General features: G+C 35.9%; 1 protein-coding gene across 1 annotated transcript; it reads right to left on the reverse strand.

Annotated features, from left to right (window-relative positions):
- Positions 1–4,445: 4,445 nt before the first annotated feature.
- LOC110466247 (SH3 domain-containing protein 19-like) lies at positions 4,446–21,925 on the reverse strand. Its single transcript, XM_021522652.1, has 14 exons — positions 21,828–21,925; positions 20,133–20,273; positions 19,177–19,300; positions 18,328–18,455; positions 15,289–16,854; positions 13,962–14,048; positions 11,964–12,054; positions 11,311–11,369; positions 9,868–10,028; positions 8,962–9,084; positions 8,082–8,525; positions 7,122–7,509; positions 6,767–6,870; positions 4,446–5,560 (listed from the first exon to the last, which is right to left on the reverse strand). Exons 1-14 carry the CDS (start codon positions 21,916–21,918, stop codon positions 5,444–5,446), a joined length of 3,624 nt encoding a protein of 1,207 aa, XP_021378327.1. The 5' UTR covers positions 21,919–21,925; the 3' UTR covers positions 4,446–5,443.
- Positions 21,926–21,929: the final 4 nt, after the last annotated feature.

Consider the following 21,929-nt stretch of genomic DNA (forward strand, 5'->3'; position numbering starts at 1 on the left):
AAGTACCCACGAACATTTCGTGTTATGCAGTACATGTACTAGTGTAACTACACTTTGCATAGATGCCATTATTAGTTATTTTTTCATTGTACACACACCCACAAATATTGAAGGCAATTTATAAATGGCAATAATCATGCTAACATAATGATTATCACATATGAAATATGTTTTCCAGTACCTGAGTATGCAAAAGAGCGCTATCCTATTTAGGACATAGATTTAGAATGAACAGAATCTATCATATGTTGGTATAAACGATACAGAAATACCCTCATACCTACAAAATGATTTGACTCTGTTTCTCCCATCTCTTATTTAAGGAATTTGGTAAAAACAGCCTATGCAGCTATGGAATGAACATGGTAGATTTTTAGATAATTCACAAACTGAATAAATCTCTGGAAAGAGCAGAATGAAGTATTATGGTGTAACGATTAAATATTTCAAAATTTCAAAAGCAGTATGCAAAAGCTTTACTGTAAGTCGTATAAAAGCAGTCTTATCAATGTAGAGTAAGGCACCACAATAGGGCAGGATTGTTAAAAATCACATGGTTTATGAGCAAATCAATGACAGGAGTATAGAGTGAAACCTGATTTTACCGACACCTGACTTTACCGACACCTGTCTTTACTGACACTTTTCTTTCAGGTCATCTTGCATTATCTGACATGTTGTATCAGCCCAAAGCAAAGACGGGATTCTCTGTATTTCAGCTCAGACTTTTAGGACACACTGTCTTGTACAGCCAAATGCTGCTGTAAGAACAGGTTTCACTTTACATATAGTTTATATAGCAGCTCATATATATATCTCGCATATGTTCCTCATTCTGTCATATTTACAGGTTACAAGCATGACATCTATAAAGCAAAAGTTAATGTAAATTATTAATTAATTAATTAAAGTGTTAGAGACATAATGGTCATTACAACTATTTCATACTTAATAATATTTTGTACCGCCATTTACAATAAAATATTAAAAAAAAAATATAAATAAAAAATTATTATAATTGCTTTTATTAGATAATGCTAAACAAAATGAAATAAAAAAGAACACTGACTATCAAAAAATTAACAAACAGAAAAACCCACTAAAATTGAAAGGATTTACCAAGCCTTATAACCACAGGGATCACATTACACGATTTTCATGGTGATGCATTTTTGCATTAATGTGCATAAAGAATCAATCACATGTTATATTTCTTACAAATATCTTGTTCAGATACATTTGAACGAGTAACATACAGAGTTCATCGAAACTCTTTAGCGAGTTCAGGTTCTCATAAACACATAATCGGAAAAACAAATGCAAAAACAAAATAACACACAAATTAAATATTTTGCAGTAATTGAAATATGTAAATGTCATTTCAGTTGCAAAAACAAACAAGCAATCCCAGCAGAATCTTGTCTGCTAAACTAGTTTTAACCACATAAAATACCATGAAATTTCTAATAAGTGGCCCAATGGGCCTGTATTTCAATGCTCACCTGGTTGTTTGATTTCGATTGGTTTGTTTGTGTTGTACGTCCTATTAACAGCTATGGTCTTTTAAGGATGTGCCAGGTTTTGATGGTGGAGGAAAGCCGGAGTTACAGGAGAAAAACCACTGACCCATGCCTATGGCCAGTACCTGGCGACTGACCCTAGTAGGCCTCAAACCCTCGACCCAGTGGTGGAGGGCTAGTGGTAGCAGAATGTCAGACGCCTTAACCACTTGGCCACCACGGCCCCTCTTGTGATTGATCTCAAGCAATCTAATGTCTTCTCACAAAAATAGAAATCATAATCAACTGACAACTAAACAGGTTCTAGTCTCTTTTCTACAACATGGCTTGAAGAACTTGAATGTCTACCCAGATATGGGATAATAATATTAGAAATTCAAAGTATACTGGTACTCGAAAATTGAAAATCCAAACAGTTGCATACAATAATTGGTCATGAAATAAATGTTCCAAGGAAGGAAGAAAATATGAAATCATTTCAAAATCAAAAAAGCTAATAAGCTTTAATAATCAATAAACTTTGAAAGTAGAAAAATTGATTGTGATACTATATGTATGATATATCCTAACATGTATTAAAATGTAAGTTAAACTTGACAATGAAGGCCACTAAGGGCTTAGACTTGAATAAATTTAAATAAAATTTTACTGGGTCAATCAAGTATAATATCAGCACTAAGGATCTTTCAATTCACCTGATTTCTCAGTAAACAGTATGTCTATTTGTTCTTGAATTAGGAATTTAAATAGAAATGTACAATAACTTTAATCTATGAATAATGAAAGTTCAGACAAACAATTGAGTCTACGGTACAGGTGGGATACCAAACATCTATGATACTTGTGAGGAAAAAATTCTTCTGAGCATAACACCTTTTTCCGTTTCCAAAAAACAAGTCAAACTTTGACACCTATATATTCCCTGGAAAATACACCCAACACTTGTGATAGCCCTTATGGTCTCCATTTAGGACTTTGTAGGACGCTGGTCTGCCATATTGACCAGTTGGAATTCCCTCATGCTACATGGTATGTGCCAAGTTAGTGCAAATTTTGCAAAAATACATTGTACAATGCACCTTTTGAGCTTAAAGTTAGAAAAAAAGGTCGAGATGGATAACTGATAACAGACAGACGATGGACATTTCCCCATGGTAAAATCTCACTTAGCCTTGAAGGCCAAGTAGGCTAACATAGCACAGTTCACAAAAATAAAATATAAAATATCAGAGAGGCATGTAGAATTCATTCTGTAATATGTAAAAATGCTGGCCCAACATTGTATAAGATACTACAAGTCTGGAGATGTTTCACACAAAAGAGGCCATTTGTCCTTACCAAGGTATTATTTTTTTTACCTGATCTGCCAACGATAATTCCTGTCATCAATTTGATTTAATTCACTCTGGTTTATCTGAAAGTTATTTAACTTTTTCAGTAATTCTGTTGTTTGTATTATATTATATTCGATTAAAACGTTATGTAGTTTGGACAGTTTTTGCTGAACTTTTTTTTACAGGTAAGATGGGGTCATAACTAATCCTTAATTCCCAATGTTACCTGTATTTAAAACCTATATAACTTATAATATCTGGGCTAAGTAACATCATTGTCCAAAGGCTACAGCACTATTTATGTGATCCCAAACCTGGTCATTTACAAATCATGTAACATCTAGTAAATTTCATAATATCTTTAATAATATCTCATTGTTTAATGACTATTTCTTTAATATGTAACTAGAATTACAGTTAGATTACAGTTAGATTACAACAGACTGACTTGAGGTACCCCGTCATATTCTAACAATTTCATTTAAGGCTAAGGGTACCACTGCACAAGTTATAATTTTTAAGAAGAGTTCCACTCAATTTTTGACTTGGGAGTATTCTCCCTTTTATATATGATAGGATTTAATTGGATTTTATAGGATATTAGTTGGTGGACGCAGGCATAGCTGCCTCTATATCCACATCAATATAGTTTGAAATTCAATGTGGTAAAACATAAAATAGGCCTTTACATAAGGCGCTGTATGATCATACTTCAACTCAAGATCTTTTCAGAATTCATCCAAGTTTTTCTCAAAGTCAAATACATTACGAGATGAAATAACATCTTGTGGGATACTATTCCAGATATCTATTATTCTTTGATTAAAGTAATGTTTTCTAATATTTAAATGGCAATGTTGTTTGAGTATTTTCTATAAGACAGAGCAACCCAAAAAACATTTTTCTGGCTTAGAGTTATTTCCCCTGTCAATTATTTTCATGGGATTTGCAGCCAATAAATGGGCATTATTTTTCATCCTTGTAAGTTATAATTCCTAGATGGCAAAGTCCATAAAGCGTCAGCTTTATAATGTAAAAGTCCTAAGTTGGACTCCTGCTGTTTTTGTTTTTACTTCTTTTTTAAATTTTCAAATATTCAAATTTCCAACAACTGTAATTTGGTTAAAAACTTGTATGGCAATATATTCTTTTTATGGAATATTAATTTGGAAAAGGGCTGATATTAATATTTCACAATAGTGACAATGGTAATATCATAGTTTAACTTGCTGGAACCCTTAACCTTAGATGTCATTTTTCATATAATATCTTTAACACATAACTTAATTATCCCACAATAGGCTATTGTGAACAACCACATTATAAATACATTATGTATCAAAAATATGCACCGTGCTCAAAATAGCATCCACAAAAATAGTTTTGTTAAAAAAAAATCAATTTGAAAAGTCTTCTTTTTTTTTTTAAAGAATCCATAAATTCAAACCTGTTTTTAAATACCAAGGCATCATTCCACAAAATTGAGCACAGATATAAACCATACCACTACAGCAAGTCTGGTTAACAATGAAAACACAATACCAGACCTGTATCTACTAAACCAACACTTACTTTTAAAAGGGATCTTTGCTGAACTGAAAAAAGAACATTTTTTTTTTCTCTCTTCCAAATATCATTTTCAGTGTATTGTAACGTGCGGGTGGTCACCCATCCAGCTGCTGACCACGCTTGACATTGCTGAACTAGTGAGTGGGTCCCCGGGTTATACCGCATGACTGGAAAAGCTAGCTTGCCAGTAAGGCAATATTTCCCCCTCCTATTCCTTAGCTGTTATAGTATTCTATTTTTGTAGGCACTGTACACAGACTTTTATTTTTTTTAAGAGAGATGACCTATTTTCAAGAGCAATTCTTATTTGACCAGTTAATGGGGTTCGGCCTATGAAATAATGTGTAATATCCACTGAATAACAAATAAATAATCAACAAACGTGAGTCTGCAAATTCATTTGGGTAAAGAGAAAGTATCACAGGTAATTTGAGTCCCCTGTATATTACGATATAAACTTGTTTATACCATGTACCATTCTATTTGTATACCAGTAGATATCTGTCATGGTTATTATTTTTACTTTTCCAAATTGAGTCTTAAAGATCATCCATAATGTAACTATGTATATACATTTCCGTTATTATTGCTCGAAATGAATATTCAAAATGTTATTATAGAACATTAAAAATAGATTTGTTTTTTTCCTGGTGGAAACTATTCAGGGTTTTTATGTCATTTTTTCTGGCTCCAATTATGTTGTCTATAAATCGAATCTGATATAAAATCTGATTGTTGTCCAGCCTCTTGTGGGAAATGGTAAAAAATGTATCCCCACAAAATGGCTGTTCCATCACCTGGTTATTAGGGTGTCAAAAATGCAACAGGAACCAAAAATAACTCTCAAAATGCTAAAGTTGCATTTCTTGTTGTTAAGCATGTAAACGTAGAGATTAAAATGCATATTTGAACATGAGGTAAACAACAGTCACAGCCATTTTGTTCCATTTTAAACAGTCACAGCCTTCCCATTCAAAAGCTCCTTTTTTAGTTAATTTTTAATGGGAGATAAAACCAGCATTATGATTCTAACTCTACAAATGCTGCAGGAAATATTCCGCTATGACCGCCAAACTCGCCCCACCTCCAGTCTGAGGCGTCCGCCGCAAAATCACCCAACAGAACACGATCTCCGACCTTGAAAAACAAATATAAACATTACAGAGAGACTAGTATAAATTGAACATTAATGGAATCAACTCATTCACTCCTGAAATGTCATAATGAACTATTCCAACCTTTGAATTGGAGGAGTTCAAATGTGTCTTCAGGGGTGAATGAGTTAAGTACTACGAAATTATGGGATGTACCATGAAAAGTTGAAAATCCAGTCATCTTCATTTCAGTATATAAACAAACAAATAAGTTTCATACATTGCTGCCAGCCTGGAAAGTTGGACATTCAGATTAGTGACAGCTTGACTAACAAGGTTAATGTATAAGATAAGAAAGAATATAACCTTCATTTACCTTTCTGATTTGAACTACACATACTATCTAATCTATACTATCTTTGTACCATCATACTATATGTACCGGGGTAGATCAATTCAGTTGAACCAATATCAACTTTCACACTGTTTATGTGGCTGACCCGACTCAATAAAGGCATTAAGGATTTGACTGTGGATGTTTAAATTATATATTGACTGCACACATTGAGGCAAGGTAAAACATGTGTGCCCTTGCATTTTAAAGTAAACATGTCTTGAAGCATTTGAAAAATAGCATGTGCTGCTTGTTATTAGCTAGCAGAGCCAGCTTGCAGAGGAATTCATAGAGTATCAAAGCGATGAAATGCAATGAGATTAATTAAATGGTATCCTACTGTTTGTATGCTATATATAGGTCCAAATGTTCTACAACATGATATGCATATGCCAATTTTCAATGAAATATGACAAGCAGAAATGTTATGAAATGTTGATTTCCATTTCGATGATGCATCTGTAAGCGAAAACATTGAAGTTTTCGACTTCACAAACATGACAACCATATTCGATGCAATAAGGGCACTTAGGAAGTTCAATCATAAGTGGAACACCTTTAATTAGACAAAATTTTCCGCAAACAACGTATCTCATTCTTTGGCTATTTGCCCAATACAGCAGAGCCACTAAGTTAATAAAAGATTTAATTATTATGGAAGATTGTATTGACTACTGTTTCAGTAGACAATGTTCCGTGTTGGTGTTTTTCTTTTCATTCAATACACTCGTGTACAATGCTATTTTGGTTGTGAAAGTTATCTATACTTATTCACAAAACTGACCAGACATCATTTGGAAATTATGAAATCCTAAACAGATTTTTGTTTACATTATATTGGGTATGTAACTGTACCTTCAGACTGAGTTCGTTGCTTTCCATGGCATCAAATTCATACAAGGCTACTCCATATTGCACCGGAAGTTTAACATCTGCAGGTTTTTCTGGCGGTGGATTACCTAAAACAAAATAAAAAAATTATAAAGTAAAATCTAAGTTACGAAATAACATTGAATTAATAGAAAAAGAACAAAAAAAACCCCAAGTAACATAATGGTGTTACATGGTCGCATATACAAAAGTTCACTAAATATTTTTTTTTACATATACCACAACAATTAATGAATTTCTATCTTCAGGTGTCATAGTCTCTAAAAGTCTCCTGCTAGTTAAATAACATTTATGTCACCAAATTGGAAACCATAATTACCTGGACTTTTCTTTTCCATTTCTACAAAGGTTGATGGGAAAATTCCGCATTTGTTATTCAGCTTTCCTTTACACCAATCAGAACCCAGATTCTCCAGCACTAAGATTCTATCTCCTTCAGAAAAACTCAACTCGTCATCCCCTTCACCGTTAAAAGCATGAAGAGCGACACAGTATATAACATCAGACAAGGGCAGATCACTCTTTTCTTCCATTGAACTTTCAATCACTGTATTTTGTGTCACAGGTTTTACCTCTGGGTCATAAGGAGGCAGATTATTTGGAATTGAGTCAATAAAATTTGCTGGAAATTGTCCTCGCTGTTCTCCACGTTGTCCATATAGCCACTCCTCATTAACAATTCCAATGACCTTCACCATGTCTCCGACCTGGAACACACAAACATCTTCAACCTTTTAAATCCTGTTTAGCAAATTTATATTTTACAGGGTTTGTTTCTATTTTCAATAAATTATGTAAACTTGTCAGTCATATTTTCTTTTTAAGTGACAAGCACGATAATTTAGTATTACACCAGTCTATAGCCATTTCATGTATCTGGTTCAACCAGTTGAACTCGAAAGAAAACGACAGGCACAGATCTGAACCTACCCTGACATCAGGAATATTCGGAACATGTAGATTGAGGGGTCCAGACCTACCTGACTGGAACTTAAATGCTGACTATTGCTAGTTTTCCTTATTTCTTAATAAAACAAGGTCAAACCACATATAGATTTTAAGATAGGTTATATAATTTAGTGGATGAATGAAAGAAGGCCATATTATTCTTGACATATTGCTATTTATTCTCCAAAACTGCATTTTTTAGCTCTGCCTATAGTTCGGTCCAAGTGCGTTCGCTACATATTACTGCGCCACCTGAACCGTTTCACCCGGGATATGTGAATGTAACCTATAACCACGAGAAAGTGAAAGTAGCTTCCATCATAAATCTTACATTCAAAGGAAGGTCCCCTGGATCAGATCCATCAAAGTTGTACATCACCGTGGCAACATCAACCTCTGAAGATGGTTCTAGTTTTAGGTCTTCTGACAAATGACCTGGAGAATTTCCAGGAACCTCTGACATCTGTGGAGGAAGGTGCTCTGCCTCACTCGTCTTTGTTGGAAGATCCTCTATAATCTCAACATACACTAACGGAAATACTCCCTTGCAGCCATTTATCTCCCCTTCAGCCCACTCATCGCCTATCTTGTCCAGGAGACGAATATAGTCCCCTTCTTCAAACTGAAGGTCATTTTCTCCTTCACCATCAAAGTCAAACCGGGCACAACACCTGGGGCCCTGACCAATCAGATCTGGTTTTTTCAGTGACTGTGTATCATCGTCACCCCAGGCAGCAACTGGCCTGTCAGTTATATCTGGTCCTACAGGAGGAGACTGGAACATAACAAGTAAAAATCTATATCTCTAATGGAAATTATACTGATGCATCAGTTACATATAATTATTAGTATAATTAACAGCAGTTTTTTTCCAATTGATCATCATGGCAGAGTACCTGACTTTCTTGACTTGAAAAAAAGACAATATTGTATCTCATCATTGACAAACACATATACCTGCCATTTAACCCAACCTCACAGACTTCAATGATAAGGTCATATCTGTGTATATGCACATTTGAATAGAATGGAGCTTACCTAATGTCTACATTCATTCTCATAGGTTTTTACAGAAAAATCCTTCCAGTATATATACATGGTCAAAACAATCCTCATTTTATGACCTCCCCTTCGAAACCACAAGCCTCCCTTTGATAGGATCAGATTACATGGGCTAATTAACTTAAATTACAGTATTATTGTTTACATACCTGGTTGGGCAGAGGTACGACGATCTGTATAAACTCAGCGGGGAAGATGCCCTCCCGATCATCAATTTTCCCTCGCAGCCAAGATTCATCCATCTGACTCACCAACAGCACCCTCTCTGTCGCCTATGTTAAATGCACCGACTTCAGTTAGAATCCAATGAAGTTATGTTATCTCTGTAACTCATTCACCCCTGGAATTTCATTATGAACTAGTCCAACCTTTGAATTGGAAGAGTTCAAATGTGTCTTCAGGGGTGCATGAGTTAATGTACCGATTTAAAACTGTGTTCAATATAATTTTTGTCTAGAATATCAAATGTATTGACTTCATTTTAATATTAAAGCATTTACTTAATGTGGGGTTAATTATAATGAAATCACCCTGCTTGTTAAATTCATCTATTTTATATAAATCTAGAAGTACATATTCACATCCATGCAAACACATGTTGTTATTGCCGATTTCGGTCTCATCGATAGAGATTTGTAGGTACAAGCTAGGAAAATATGGAATTTACCATTGGGGTTTAATAAATGTCCGACTATTCGGTTATTGATTTTAGTAACCCAGTCACGGTCTTATGGTGTTTATAATATTGAGACTCTGACTATTCAGGGGAGGTTTCAGTTATATCAAGTCTCCCTACAAAGAGGGACTCTTCACATGGCTGTGGTCAGCTTAAATTGAAAATTAGTTATTAACCGTTAAATGAAAGACCATGCAAATGACTGCCTGTCATAAAAAATACATATATACAGTCCAGAAATATTCACACTTCACAAACAAGTTTAATATATATGTCATTGATAAACTGGATAGACAGTCAAAGTTGAATTGATTCTTGTGTAACAATTTCCTTTAGGCATCGAAAACACTTGATCAAAATGTATTTCTAGTTGACTTACTTTGAAAGAGAGGTCCCCTTCATCTACTCCATCAAAGTTATGCAGAGCTATCCCATGGGGCATCCTATCCATGTAGTGGTACAATGGGTGCCCGGGGGTTGGGCGTGTCGGAAGCCTCGGTGGCGAGGAGGACTTCCCAGCGGGAAGTGGGTGTGGCAAGCCTACAAATTAAATAACTTAAGTTACATGTAACATAATATAAATATAAAATAAAATGAAAGTAGGGAATCGGCTGTGGTAACCATATGAAATAAATAAATAAACTTAATTTGATTTGGTTTGGTTTGTTTGTGTTTTACGTCCTATTACCAGCTATGGTCATTTAAGGACAGGCCAGGTTTTGGTGACGTGGTGGAGGAAAGCGGGAGTTCCCAGAGAATAATCACCGACCTATAGCCAGTACCTGGCGACTGCCCCACATAGGTCTCAAACCGGAAACCCAGTGGTGGAGAGCTATAGTGGTAGCAGACTGTCAGATGCCTTAACCACTTGGCCACCGCTGCCCCCCCTAAATCAAATTAATTTTGCATACATATTAATAAAGTGCAAGGAGGGAAAGCTGTGACAGGCCTACAAATTTGTTATATTATGGATGTATGCTACCTTAAACATAATACACATCATTTTTGCATAAGTAATCCTCAAAACCTGTTAATTTGAATTATTCAATAACTCAAAAGTGCATCCATGTTCTCAATTTAAACAATCTGTACAATTTTTCAAATGTTTCATCAATTATAGTTATACCTAGTACAAAAAATATCTTCAGTAAATTTCTAAGTATTGAATTTTTTGAGAAAGGAGATCTGCTCATAATTAAAGCTATCATACCCCCTTAAATACAATATATGCATGAATAACCAATTTCAACTTGATGCAGTTGTTGTTGTTCTGACTGGTACCTCATTGTTTTTACCATCACTATCAACGATGCTGTCAACGCTACAATTTATGGATGTTTGTTGTTTATGGGTCAATGTCCATACAATCATTTTTGACAATGCTACGTATAATACAGATTTTTGAAAAATTGGGGACAGGTGGCAGTCACAGAAATTAATGAAACCGTTAAACAACAGTAGTTTTAACTTGGCAATTCAAATTATCAATTTTTGACTTTTTATGATAGAAAACACTTATTAGCCCCCAATAATTCCCAAAAAGCAGTTATCAGATTATTTCATCATTGATGTTGCCACTAATGGGAGGAATGGGTAAGCATGTTATCCATCCCTCCGACTTCTTGCAGTATTAATAGAGAGCTATATGGTCGAACTGTCTTGATATTTTCTGACAGTGATTTTACTGACTCAGCACATTGTGGCTTATAGTGAGCTGTTTTCAGCTGCTAGGAGTCAAGACACTGGTCATTTGCACTGTTTGCAATCATACTAAACTGTTGAATCTCATTCTGAATGAGGGTAAATACAATCTGTTACTTACTTGTATGCCTCATGGAGGCTGGTCTTGGTGGCTGTGGTTTATCTGGTCTGACACTGCTCCTGTTAACAAAATCAGAAGGTTTATTTTTCTGAATTTCTCAAAACAACAAGAGGTCCATTGGGTCTGTGACACTAATGTTGATTGCAGAATAAAATAACATGAAAAGTTTTATCAATCAAAGGATATTGTGGAGGCATCATAGACTTCAACCTATGATCCAAGTTTCTTAAATTTACAAAGCTGCTTTTATGAAAATAGATTTTTTTTAAATTTTGTAAATACATGTTAATACAATGAAGTGTGACTAAGTTTCAAAATGCCAATTATTGATCATATCTAAAAAAATGTTTTTTTTTACATTTTTCTATAATTCTTTTCTTTAGACATTTTTCTGTGAATTTGTTTTATGTGTGTTTTTAGTTTCAAATTTCATTAGTTTTGAAAACATACTGGACTTGAAAAAGTATTAAACTGTTTTTTTTTATTTCAAATAAAAAATTGACATTTCCATCTATATAAGCGTGTACCTGGTATATCATTCCAGCATTTGTCTGCTCGATAACCGAGCTACTCGATCTACGACACTAAAAATGTGCGTCAGATTTTTTGTGTTTTTATCTGGCGGTTAATTCATTAATTATTTTAGCTTTTACCTGGAGTTAACTTTACTGGGCGATGCTGCTGGTGGGCGCTTAGGGGCCAATGTTGGAGACGGTTGTCCCTCTTTTTTTCCCTTTTTGTTATCTGAAATCAGAGTGTGTTTGATTACATCAATAAAATTTCACGAAATTTGGCTGAGAACTTGATCGAGTTTTGTCTGGACCAAATTTTGTCTACAGCCAGACGGACAACCCAAATCCAGTATAATCCCTCCCCTGTCACTTCGTTGCAGGGGTTTATAAATTATTGCAGGTTAAAATCCTAAATATTGATAAGTATATAAATACTGTAAATTTACAGTTGCTAGTGTTCCCAGAAACCCCTTATTGAGGGTTTTTCACCCCCAAACAGCTAGATATACCCCAAGTTTTCATAAATTGCCCTATGTAACTAAGTATCCAGGGGTACAGAATCTTGAAAATGTATCAAATATACCCCAAATTTACAATTCAGCGTTGCTAAAACAGCTAATAAGCTATACATCCTTCAAGTTGTCAAATATTTATAGCTTCATACCCACTTCAAATCGTAACTTCTTGTATTTATTGTGTTTTTGTCAGAACCGTTCTCAAAGTTAACACTGTTCCCTGTATGGGAAGTGATTTGGTTCTGTGATTCGTTTTATCTACAACTACACCAAATCATATAAAACTAGAAATATGTCAAAATGACATGAAAGTCACCCCATCTCCTGTATGATTATTTTCAGTATAATAAATCATTGACCAAGCTACAACTGACATATTTCCACCTGTCAATCAAAATGGTCTAACAATGACCAGGTATGCATACAGGCTGTTAGGATATAATAGGAAAGCATGTGGTTGATTTACTTGAAGAAAATGTTCCATGTTTTATGACCATAAAACACAAACACTAATAGTCCCCACTGGGGTTCCCCCAGGGGTGACCAAAAAATAAAAAAAATTAAGAAACTTATAAATAACGAAGCCTTTTATCTTGTTGGTGATTTTGGGGCCAGTATCAAGGATCATGATGCAATCTTATTTCAGTATGAATTTCAAGTGTCTGTAAAATAAACAGTTCCATCATAGAATTCAGTCAAACTAAAATGAAATACTATATTTCGGGGCACTCAGCTGGAAACATTATTAAGAACTAAATTAAGAATCGGGTCAAATAATGTATCACAGCTTCATTTGGGTTTTTACTTCATTGTGATACATATTTTACATAACATTACTTAATACCCACAAGATATAAATATATAAAAATTTACTCCTTTCATACGTCATACATGCTCATACACCGACTCCCACCAAGCTGTCACACAGCCAGGACTGCAACGTCCCACCAAGCTGTCACACAGCCAGGACTGCACTGTCCCACCAAGCTGTCACACAGCCAGGACTGCACTGTCCAACCAAGCTGTCACACAGCCAGGACTGCACCGTCCCACCAAGCTGTCACACAGCCAGGACTGCACCGTCCCACCAAGCTGTCACACAGCCAGGACTGCAACGTCCAACCAAGCTGTCACACAGCCAGGACAGCATTTTATGAGAGTGAGTTTTAGTCTTCCTAGTTACTTCCCTTCATACATGCTCCTAGGCTAAGGATCCGTCCCACCAAGCTGTGGAGCTAGCCAGGACAACATGAATGAAGTTGAATAAATTAGTCATATGAAGTAAATGTGTCACAAGCTATCTCGCGCGCAACGAGGCGTCATTGAGGACATGCGCCCCTCAGATGACTTGTAGGTGACACGTCGATCTGAGATAGCCCCTTAACCCAAATATAGGCAGGATAAATCATAGTATAATGAAAATAAATAGCTAGAAACATTGCTTTGAGTCTTTTGTGTATAAACTATAAAATGTGCATAAACATGAACTGCAAAATTCCAGTTGATTTAGCACTGAGCTATATATAACTAGCAGACCACATTCAATTTGGACAAAAAGTCAAGATTTTTCTGTTTCATAAACCCAGGGCTTGTTCTTGTATCAGGTTCAACAGGAATTTCATACCCTTGATTGTATCGTCAGATTCCCCGGGGATCGTCAGCCTCTCTCTGGGTGCTGGGGGAGGGGGCCGGCCCAAGGGAGGTTTTGAAGCTGTAAATAAAAGTAAATACGAAAAACGTGAAAATGTCACAAAATAAACATTATACCCATATATATATATACATAGTCATAAAAACTTAAATGTAAAAATATGCATATGTATGTATCAATGTATCAAAATATGATCACATTACAGTAAAATCAGTTGTCGCTCCAACATGTTCTAGAACTGTAATTGACCTAATAAACAACTGCTAGCTTAAAGCTTGGCACTGATCAATTTGGAAAAATTAGATTGATCACAGAATTTTCGTAACTTCTCATATATACTTTTAGTACATTGTAGTAGCTATATATATAGCTACCTGGTAAACACATACTATTTTTAAGTAAGACAGTATATTGTGGTGAAAGGTTTGAATACTTGAACCATGAAAAAGAATAAGGTGCATTTAATGTAAAAGGGACTAGGGTATTTATTAGTTGGAATATGGTACCATTATTTCAGGAATTGGTTGTACAATTTACTGTGCATTGCCATCAGTAAGGAAGACAAAATCACCATAATAGTAAATGTCAGTACAAAGTTCATGATACACGTATATGTATAGTATTTCGAAATTTAACGGCACACATTTTTTTTCATACCTTTCAAATCCGCCAACAATGCTGATGATTCTGGATTTTACAAGCTACTGGCAAATATTTCACTGGTTTTGTTTGATTTGGTTTGTTTGTGTTTTACGTCCTATTAACAGCTATGGTCATTTAAATATAAGGACGTGGAAGATTTTGGTGGTGGAGGAAAGCCGGAGTTCCCAGAGAAAAACCACCGACCTACGGCCATTACCTAGCGACTGCCCCATGTAGGCCTCGAACCCGCGACCCAGTGGTGAAGGGCTAGTGGTAGCAGAATGTCAGATGCCTTAACCACTTGGCCATCGCAGCCCCCGCACAAATGTTTCACTGGTATTTTCATGCATGTTCATTGAAGTTAATGCATTTATTTTTTCATCAAATATCATTTCAAAACTGTTAGCAGAACAACAGTAAGGTGACAACATAAAGGAAACAGAAACGGAAGAGTGGAATATTGAAACAATAACTACAACAACTAATCACTAAGCAACATTTACTCTTTCACCACTGTAGACCATAATGGACTCATCCAGATCAATGCATGGTAGAGTCTACTAAAGTTACATAGGGGTGAAAGGGTGTTTTAAGTCATATATTTTGCATTTATTTGATCAAACTAAACATGCAGTCAAATTTTACAATAGGTACTTACTCCCTTGTGTGGCAGTGAGTTTAGGATCAAAACTTGTAGGCCTACGGGGAGGATGACCCCCTAGAGAAGGTAACAGTCTGCTGGGTTCGTCCATCCTGGATCGACTATCACACACTGCTGATTTAGGTCTCTGACTGGTATTGGGAACTTCAGGTCTGCTTGGCTTCTTTTCCTCAGGATCTTGTTTTATTATAACTGGTGGCGGAGGTCGTCCAATGATCTTTGGGCGGTGTGATCCGTGACTTTTATGATCAGGGGCCTCATGAGCGACAGAACCACGAGTTACTGGTTTAGGTCTAAACTGTTCTTTGTTTGAAACTAGATCATTTGCTTCATCTTGGCCACTACTTGGTAGACTAAATCCATGGGGAATCCCTGCTATAGATACAGGACGTTTATTGGGGAGTGGCGGTGCTTTATCGCTTCTAGTGACTAGGATATCATCAGTTGTTGCTTTCACTCGTCGTTTGACCACAACAACAGGTGCACTCTCCTCTACTTTTTCATCCTCCTTCACAATGTCTTTTTCCTCTTCATCATCATCAGATGAATGATCGCTTGATCGTTTCGGTTTTGGTGGTGCACGAATTATCGTCGGCCTTTTTGAAGGTTTTGTTGGTTGTGTCTTTGGTTTAAAAACGTCTTCCGCCATTTTCTGCACATTCTTTTCGGGACATTGCTGCGAGTTCACCAACTGTTCTGAAGATGAGGTCCCTACAGGAGAAACCACCACAGATGTAGGGGTTGATGATACAGATGATGATGGGGTTGACTCTGAAGGAGAGGTATTGCTCGGCTTGTTTGGTTTGGGGAGAACGTTTGGTTTAGGTTTTGGTGTTAAGGGAGGGGGAGGCTTTTTACCAGCTATCACAGGCACGTTCGCCTGAGAGTCTGTCTTAATTTCGAATCGCTTTACACTGTCTGCTATAGACATGGACTTCGGCCTCTCCCTGGCCATTGGTTTAGGCCTCAACATAGGTGATACACTTGATTTTTCAGTGTTCTCAATGTTTGCACTTGTATTATCTTCTTTTACATTTACATGCTCATCACCTTTCGATGTTGCCAGTTCTGTTCCAGACGATTTCTCCTCCTTTGGCTTCTGAACGTGACTTTTCTTCTGTGGTCGAATTATTGTGGGACGAAGTGGCTTTTTAAACTGTGTTTGAGCTGAAGGAATAACATCATCAGACGGTGAGTTTGATTGAGAGATTACCTCTGGTGACTTTGTAGAACACACAGATACTGGTTTTAATGCTACAAGAGGTTCCTTCTGAAGTAACGTATCACCTGATCTCTCGGAATTTGTAGCAGATGCTTCCTCCTGACTAGGTGAAGGGTTTTTATCTGATAGTGATGACGAATTCCAGGCTGCAACCCTTGGGCGGGGTGACGGAGGAGGGGCGTGAAGCGAGGTGGTTGGTGGAGGAACACGACTTGGTAACTGCTGTGGAATCAGAGGTGGTTTGCCACTAGGTCGTGTTGTAAGTTTCTCATCTCTCCTATGGTCTTCTTCCTTTTTATCAGTCCGAGGAGGTACAGGAGGTAGGTTGCGTAAATTCACCTCTAAAGTGAAATGAAAGGAAAAGTTATATGACAGTGTAAAGGTACAAACAGTGTTAAATTAACTGCATAAGGAAAAGTAAATGTGGAACTTACCGACTTAAATATCTACTGGTACATATTCTAGTTTCTCTTGACATGTCAGTCATGATTACTTGAAACTTAATTCCATAGAACAATAAAGCAAGAACAAAATGCCCAAAGGGCCTGTATCGGTGTCACAGCTTTGACGTCTTCGTTAATTTAAGACCATGGTGGCCAACTAAGATTTCTAACAGACACAATCTAAGAACAGTAACAAAAGTTGGTCAGGTTAACACCAGGAAAATCTGTACATCTGTTAAAAACGATTTGATAGAGTTGAGTGTTCGTCACAAAAATTAAAGCATTCTTCTGAAATATCCTGTTTGGTTACCATAGGTTTGGTGGAAGTTGGGAAGTTGGAATTTCAAATAGACCATTCAATTAATCATACAAAGATACATTATATTAGTCAGGCGACACAGTTTGGGAAAAACATGAAAATGTCTCGGCAAGTCAGAGGACATCGGTCCGAGGCTATAAGTCCATCAGAGGAAAAGCAGCTATACTGGATTGTCCATTGGTTTAGAAAAATAACAACATATAACCCTGACGTGAACATTTGCACAATGAAATATGAAAATTTGCCTGATGACATTTAACAAGAAGTAAAACTACATCAACCAATCAGAGGACAAGAAGGTTATTTTGAAATTTATCGGTCCAATAAAAAAACGAGTGGCCATATGGCTATGAAATATTCTTGAGGTGAGCCACAGCTGGCATTAGCATGTAAACCAACAGATGTAAATCAGCAGCTTAAAGCAGACTTTAGTGATTGATTTAGAATAATGTAACCACAAACCCTAATACAGTTATTGGTCTAGGAATGATGCTACTCCCATAACATGAGAGGCCGCTGGTCGGCCTTTTTTCAATCGGATATGATTTTGCCGTTACGCGGCGCCTGTCAATAGTTTTTCGCCGTGTAAAACCTCTAACATTGTTGGAGTAGGAATGATGCATGATACCTGGTATTAACTCATTCACCCCTGAAATTTCATAATGAACTATTCCAACCTTTGATTAGGAAGAGTTCAAATGTGTCTTCAGGGGTGAATGAGTTAAAATCCATCCATCTGTACTGAAGGAGTAATAAACTTTACCGCCAGATGGGCCACACCCAGTATTTATACAATCTTGCAATTAATTGAAGTCCTTTGATGACACAAGGATGAATGACAGATGCTGTGTTATGCTGTAGGATATCTTTACCCTTACTCATTCACCCCTGAATTTTATAATGAACTATTCCAACATTTGAATTGGAAGAGTTCAAATGTGTCTTCAGGGGTAAATGAGTTAAATAAAAAATAAAAAATATCGGTACAAAAAGGTCTTGAAACAATCAAAAGTTCAAGCTTTAGTCTGAGAACAGATTTTGATTGTTCTTACCTGTGATTGGTTTTGATTGATCAGCACTTGAAGCAGAAGACTTATTTGATTGGTTTGAATTTTGCGTCTGGTCTCGGAATCCCACCTCGCTCATTGGCCTTGCACAAACTATTGTAATCTCTGGACGCCTTAAAATATGAAGAGAAAAAATACAGCAGATGTAAACCAGTGGCTTAGAACAGACTTGACAGAATGATAATAATTTATATATACCACAATATACCCTGAATGATACTGCCATATATACAGTGTTATCTTTTATAATACAATAGTGATATTGCTTTTTTTGGTTTGTTTGTGTTGACCATAATGGACTCATCCATATCAATACATGGTAGAGTCTACTAAAGTTACATAGGGATGAAAGGGTTAACAGCTATGGTCATTTAAAGATGTGCCAGGTTTTGGTTTGGTTGATTTATTGCTAATGTATTTATAAATGATGTGTGAATATGTGAGAGACTTATTATATATATATGACATAACAGTTTATTCTGCATACTTGCCAACTTTTTGAAATTTCCATGGTGGAGATTCTGCATGCTCAAATTTTAAAATCAAAACATAAATAAAATGTGTGTATACACCCCCTAGAGACAAAACAACCTTTTAAACTGACATATTTTGAGTTGTTCATTCAGATGAAATCATTAGATCTTAGAATATAGGCACACAGTTAAACAAGTTCACTCTTTGAAAACATTAAAATTAAGAGTCCAAAATCGGGAGTCTCCCTCCTAAATAGGAAGGGTTGGCAAGTATGATTCTGTAGCATTTATATGTTTGTGAATACAGCCTCCCCCCCCCCCCCCCCCCCCCCCCCCCCCCCCCCCNTGAAGACAAACCAACCTTTTGATGGCTGTTTTGTCAAGGGATACTGAGGCTGGCCTTGGCGGGATCTTGGTCTGTTGCGCTTTCATTTTGGTGCTATCCCCCCTCATTGGCACAGGTTGAGAGCTTAGCGCTGATGTGGCTGTGAAAAATTTAAATTGATCATAATAATTACTGGACCTCTGAGTTTAAGCAAACTGCGTGAAAAACAACAAGAAATGAAACAATTTTTATTTTTATGACAAAACCAGACAGACAAGGCACTATGTGTTAACACAAGACAAGGTAATTTGGGAGAAATAAAATCAGGAAGATATTTCCTTTTTTGAGATTGAAATCAACGAGACTTTGTTGGTGTCACAATACAATGTTGTTCCTAAGATTTCAAGCCTACCCTTTGTATTTTCTTTTAACCCTTTCACCACTGTAGACCATAATGGACTCACTAAATTAAGTTACTAAGGGGTGAAAGGGTTTAACTGGTTAGACTACATATCATAAAAACAAAAAAACAAAGTCATGTTAATTTATTATTCCTTATGGCATACAGTAATGAATTTATGATAATGAAATATTTGAACTTTGTTCTATTATGATAATCTGTTTGGGAAAAGGAAAAATATGTTTCATTGGATTATTTTTTTAAGATGTTTTAAAGAAAAAAAAAAACAACTTTTATTGAAGATTTATTTTTAGCAACAACTGGTTATAGCAATAATTTTTGGAGCGCCTGTTAACGCTGGTGGAAACTACACATTACCAATGCAATGAAAAAAAGAGTTAAGTCGATTCTTTCTAGCATATATACAAAATAGGATTTATTACAATTCCTTCAATGCTATAACAGGTTATATGGTTATATGAACAATGATCATGACAGTCAATTCAAATCGCAGTCACTTATCACAAGACTGATTCTTTGGTTTTTTTAGATAGGAAACTCGAGACAGATTTAAACACAATGTTTTTATTACCAGGTGGTTTAGAAGGAGGCTTTGGGGGCACCCTTCCTCCAGGGTCAGGGGGCTTTGGAGGTGCCCTACCACCAGGAATGGACGGAGCTGGCCGGGCTGGAATCTTCGGTATGGACGAAATTGTAGGTGCATGATCAGAATCTAAAATTAACACAAAATAATCTACTTTAGCTTGGTTAAAAACACAAGTAGACATTTTTTCAGGAATTGTTTTGAAAATTCATTACATAGTACTCAAATATCCTTAGATATCTCTTAAAAAATATCACAAATACAGGACTTGCATGGTATATATGGTAGTTAAGTTATGAAGCACTGTAACTACTTGTTAGAATCATTTATGCCATCCCTATATCAATTTAATGCATAAAATTTCAAAAGGACCCAACTTAATAATTTTGCTCGAGCTTTGTAAAATGACCCATTTATCAGACATGCAATGCTAAAACTGAATTGTATGTTTTATGAGTCTTTCCATGCACTCGGATGAAAAAGTTTTTAGAGGTGCATGACGTCCTTGCACAATAAGTTGTTTCTGAGATATATTTCCTGAATAAAAATCATGTGATTTGGTGATCCCACGGTACATGTAGGGGCTGGCATGCATACTTTCGGTACAAAGGTAAATCAAAGTAAGCTAGAAAGCCAAATTGTAAGATTTGTAATTTTTGGTGAAAACAGCTGAAATTTCACATCCTTCATAGAAGGGATAACTACTAACTGGTACCTGCTTGTCTGATATGCAGTCGTGATCGGAAGTTGCAAACCAGTGTTGTTATTGAGTACTGTTTTAACTACTGTCAGAGTATTGCTGCTTACAAAAAGTACATAAAATGTATGCCCCCCCCCCCCCCTAACTTCCTCAAATTATATGACATCTGAGCCAAATCCAGATAGAAAAAGTATCATGAAAATGATCTATACCAACATTTTCGGTCAATGTGATGAAACGTCATCTGAAAATATGTGGTGATCTGCCCAAGCATTCTAAATAAAAGCGCTTAATTCACTTTCAAAAGCATGCTTAGCTTGGTAAAGAGCAATAGATTTGAAATAAATGTGTTGATTGTTTAAGATAAAGATGTATTTTACTAATTTTGAATACCCATGAAAGATTTAAGAGATATTATGAACTTCTTTTGAGAATTTAAATTATTAAACATTGATTGATTTTAATATTCATAGACTGCAGATCCATATTTATAGTGTATCTAATCATTTTATTATGAACTGACTATGATATTCTGAAATTAGGGTTGAGCTGTACGGTATAACTGCCAACTTAATCTACGGAGCATATTAATTGGACTACTCCCAATACATTTCTTCTGGGAAAATATTTTTTTCGTGTGATTAATCTTCATAAAGATAGCTTATGTAAATCTGTAGACATTTTCACCATTTTGATGACTTAACTTTTAATTTTAAATGACAGCTTACTCTCTTCACTGGTCAAATAAGTAAAGACTCGTCACTATTTAAAAGCAGTACTAACTGTCAATACTTGCCATGGCACACACATCTTTTTTTTAATAGACACGAGAACTAAACTTTCAGTGAACTTATTAATTAAGTTTAAACCAACTAATTTCGTCAGTTTATATTGTCTATTTTACTGTTCACAACAATTATGACTAAGGTATTTTCAAGATAGTAATTTCCAAGTGTCAGTAAGGATTTGTCCTAACAAGTTACCAGTGAATGAGGCCCCTTGTGGTACATCGGAAAAAGGCCTCCTTGTCGGTCGTTTGATGGGAGGCTGAGGTGCTACTCCCCCTTCCGCCATCGTAACCTTTT

The sequence above is a fragment of the Mizuhopecten yessoensis genome, unplaced genomic scaffold (assembly GCF_002113885.1).
Source record: "Mizuhopecten yessoensis strain PY_sf001 unplaced genomic scaffold, ASM211388v2 scaffold11125, whole genome shotgun sequence".
NCBI lineage: Eukaryota > Metazoa > Mollusca > Bivalvia > Pectinida > Pectinidae > Mizuhopecten > Mizuhopecten yessoensis.

Excerpts from the sequence above, each read along its gene's own strand:
- LOC110466247 (XM_021522652.1), bottom strand. The coding sequence starts at position 21,918 with ATGGCGGAAGGGGGAGTAGCACCTCAGCCTCCCATCAAACGACCGACA. Across the intron at positions 18,456-19,176 it reads GACAAAACAGCCATCAAAAG|GCGTCCAGAGATTACAATAG; the intron begins GTTGGTTTGTCT and ends TCATATTTTAAG. Across the intron at positions 16,855-18,327 it reads TCAATCAAAACCAATCACAG|AGGTGAATTTACGCAACCTA; the intron begins GTAAGAACAATC and ends ATTTCACTTTAG.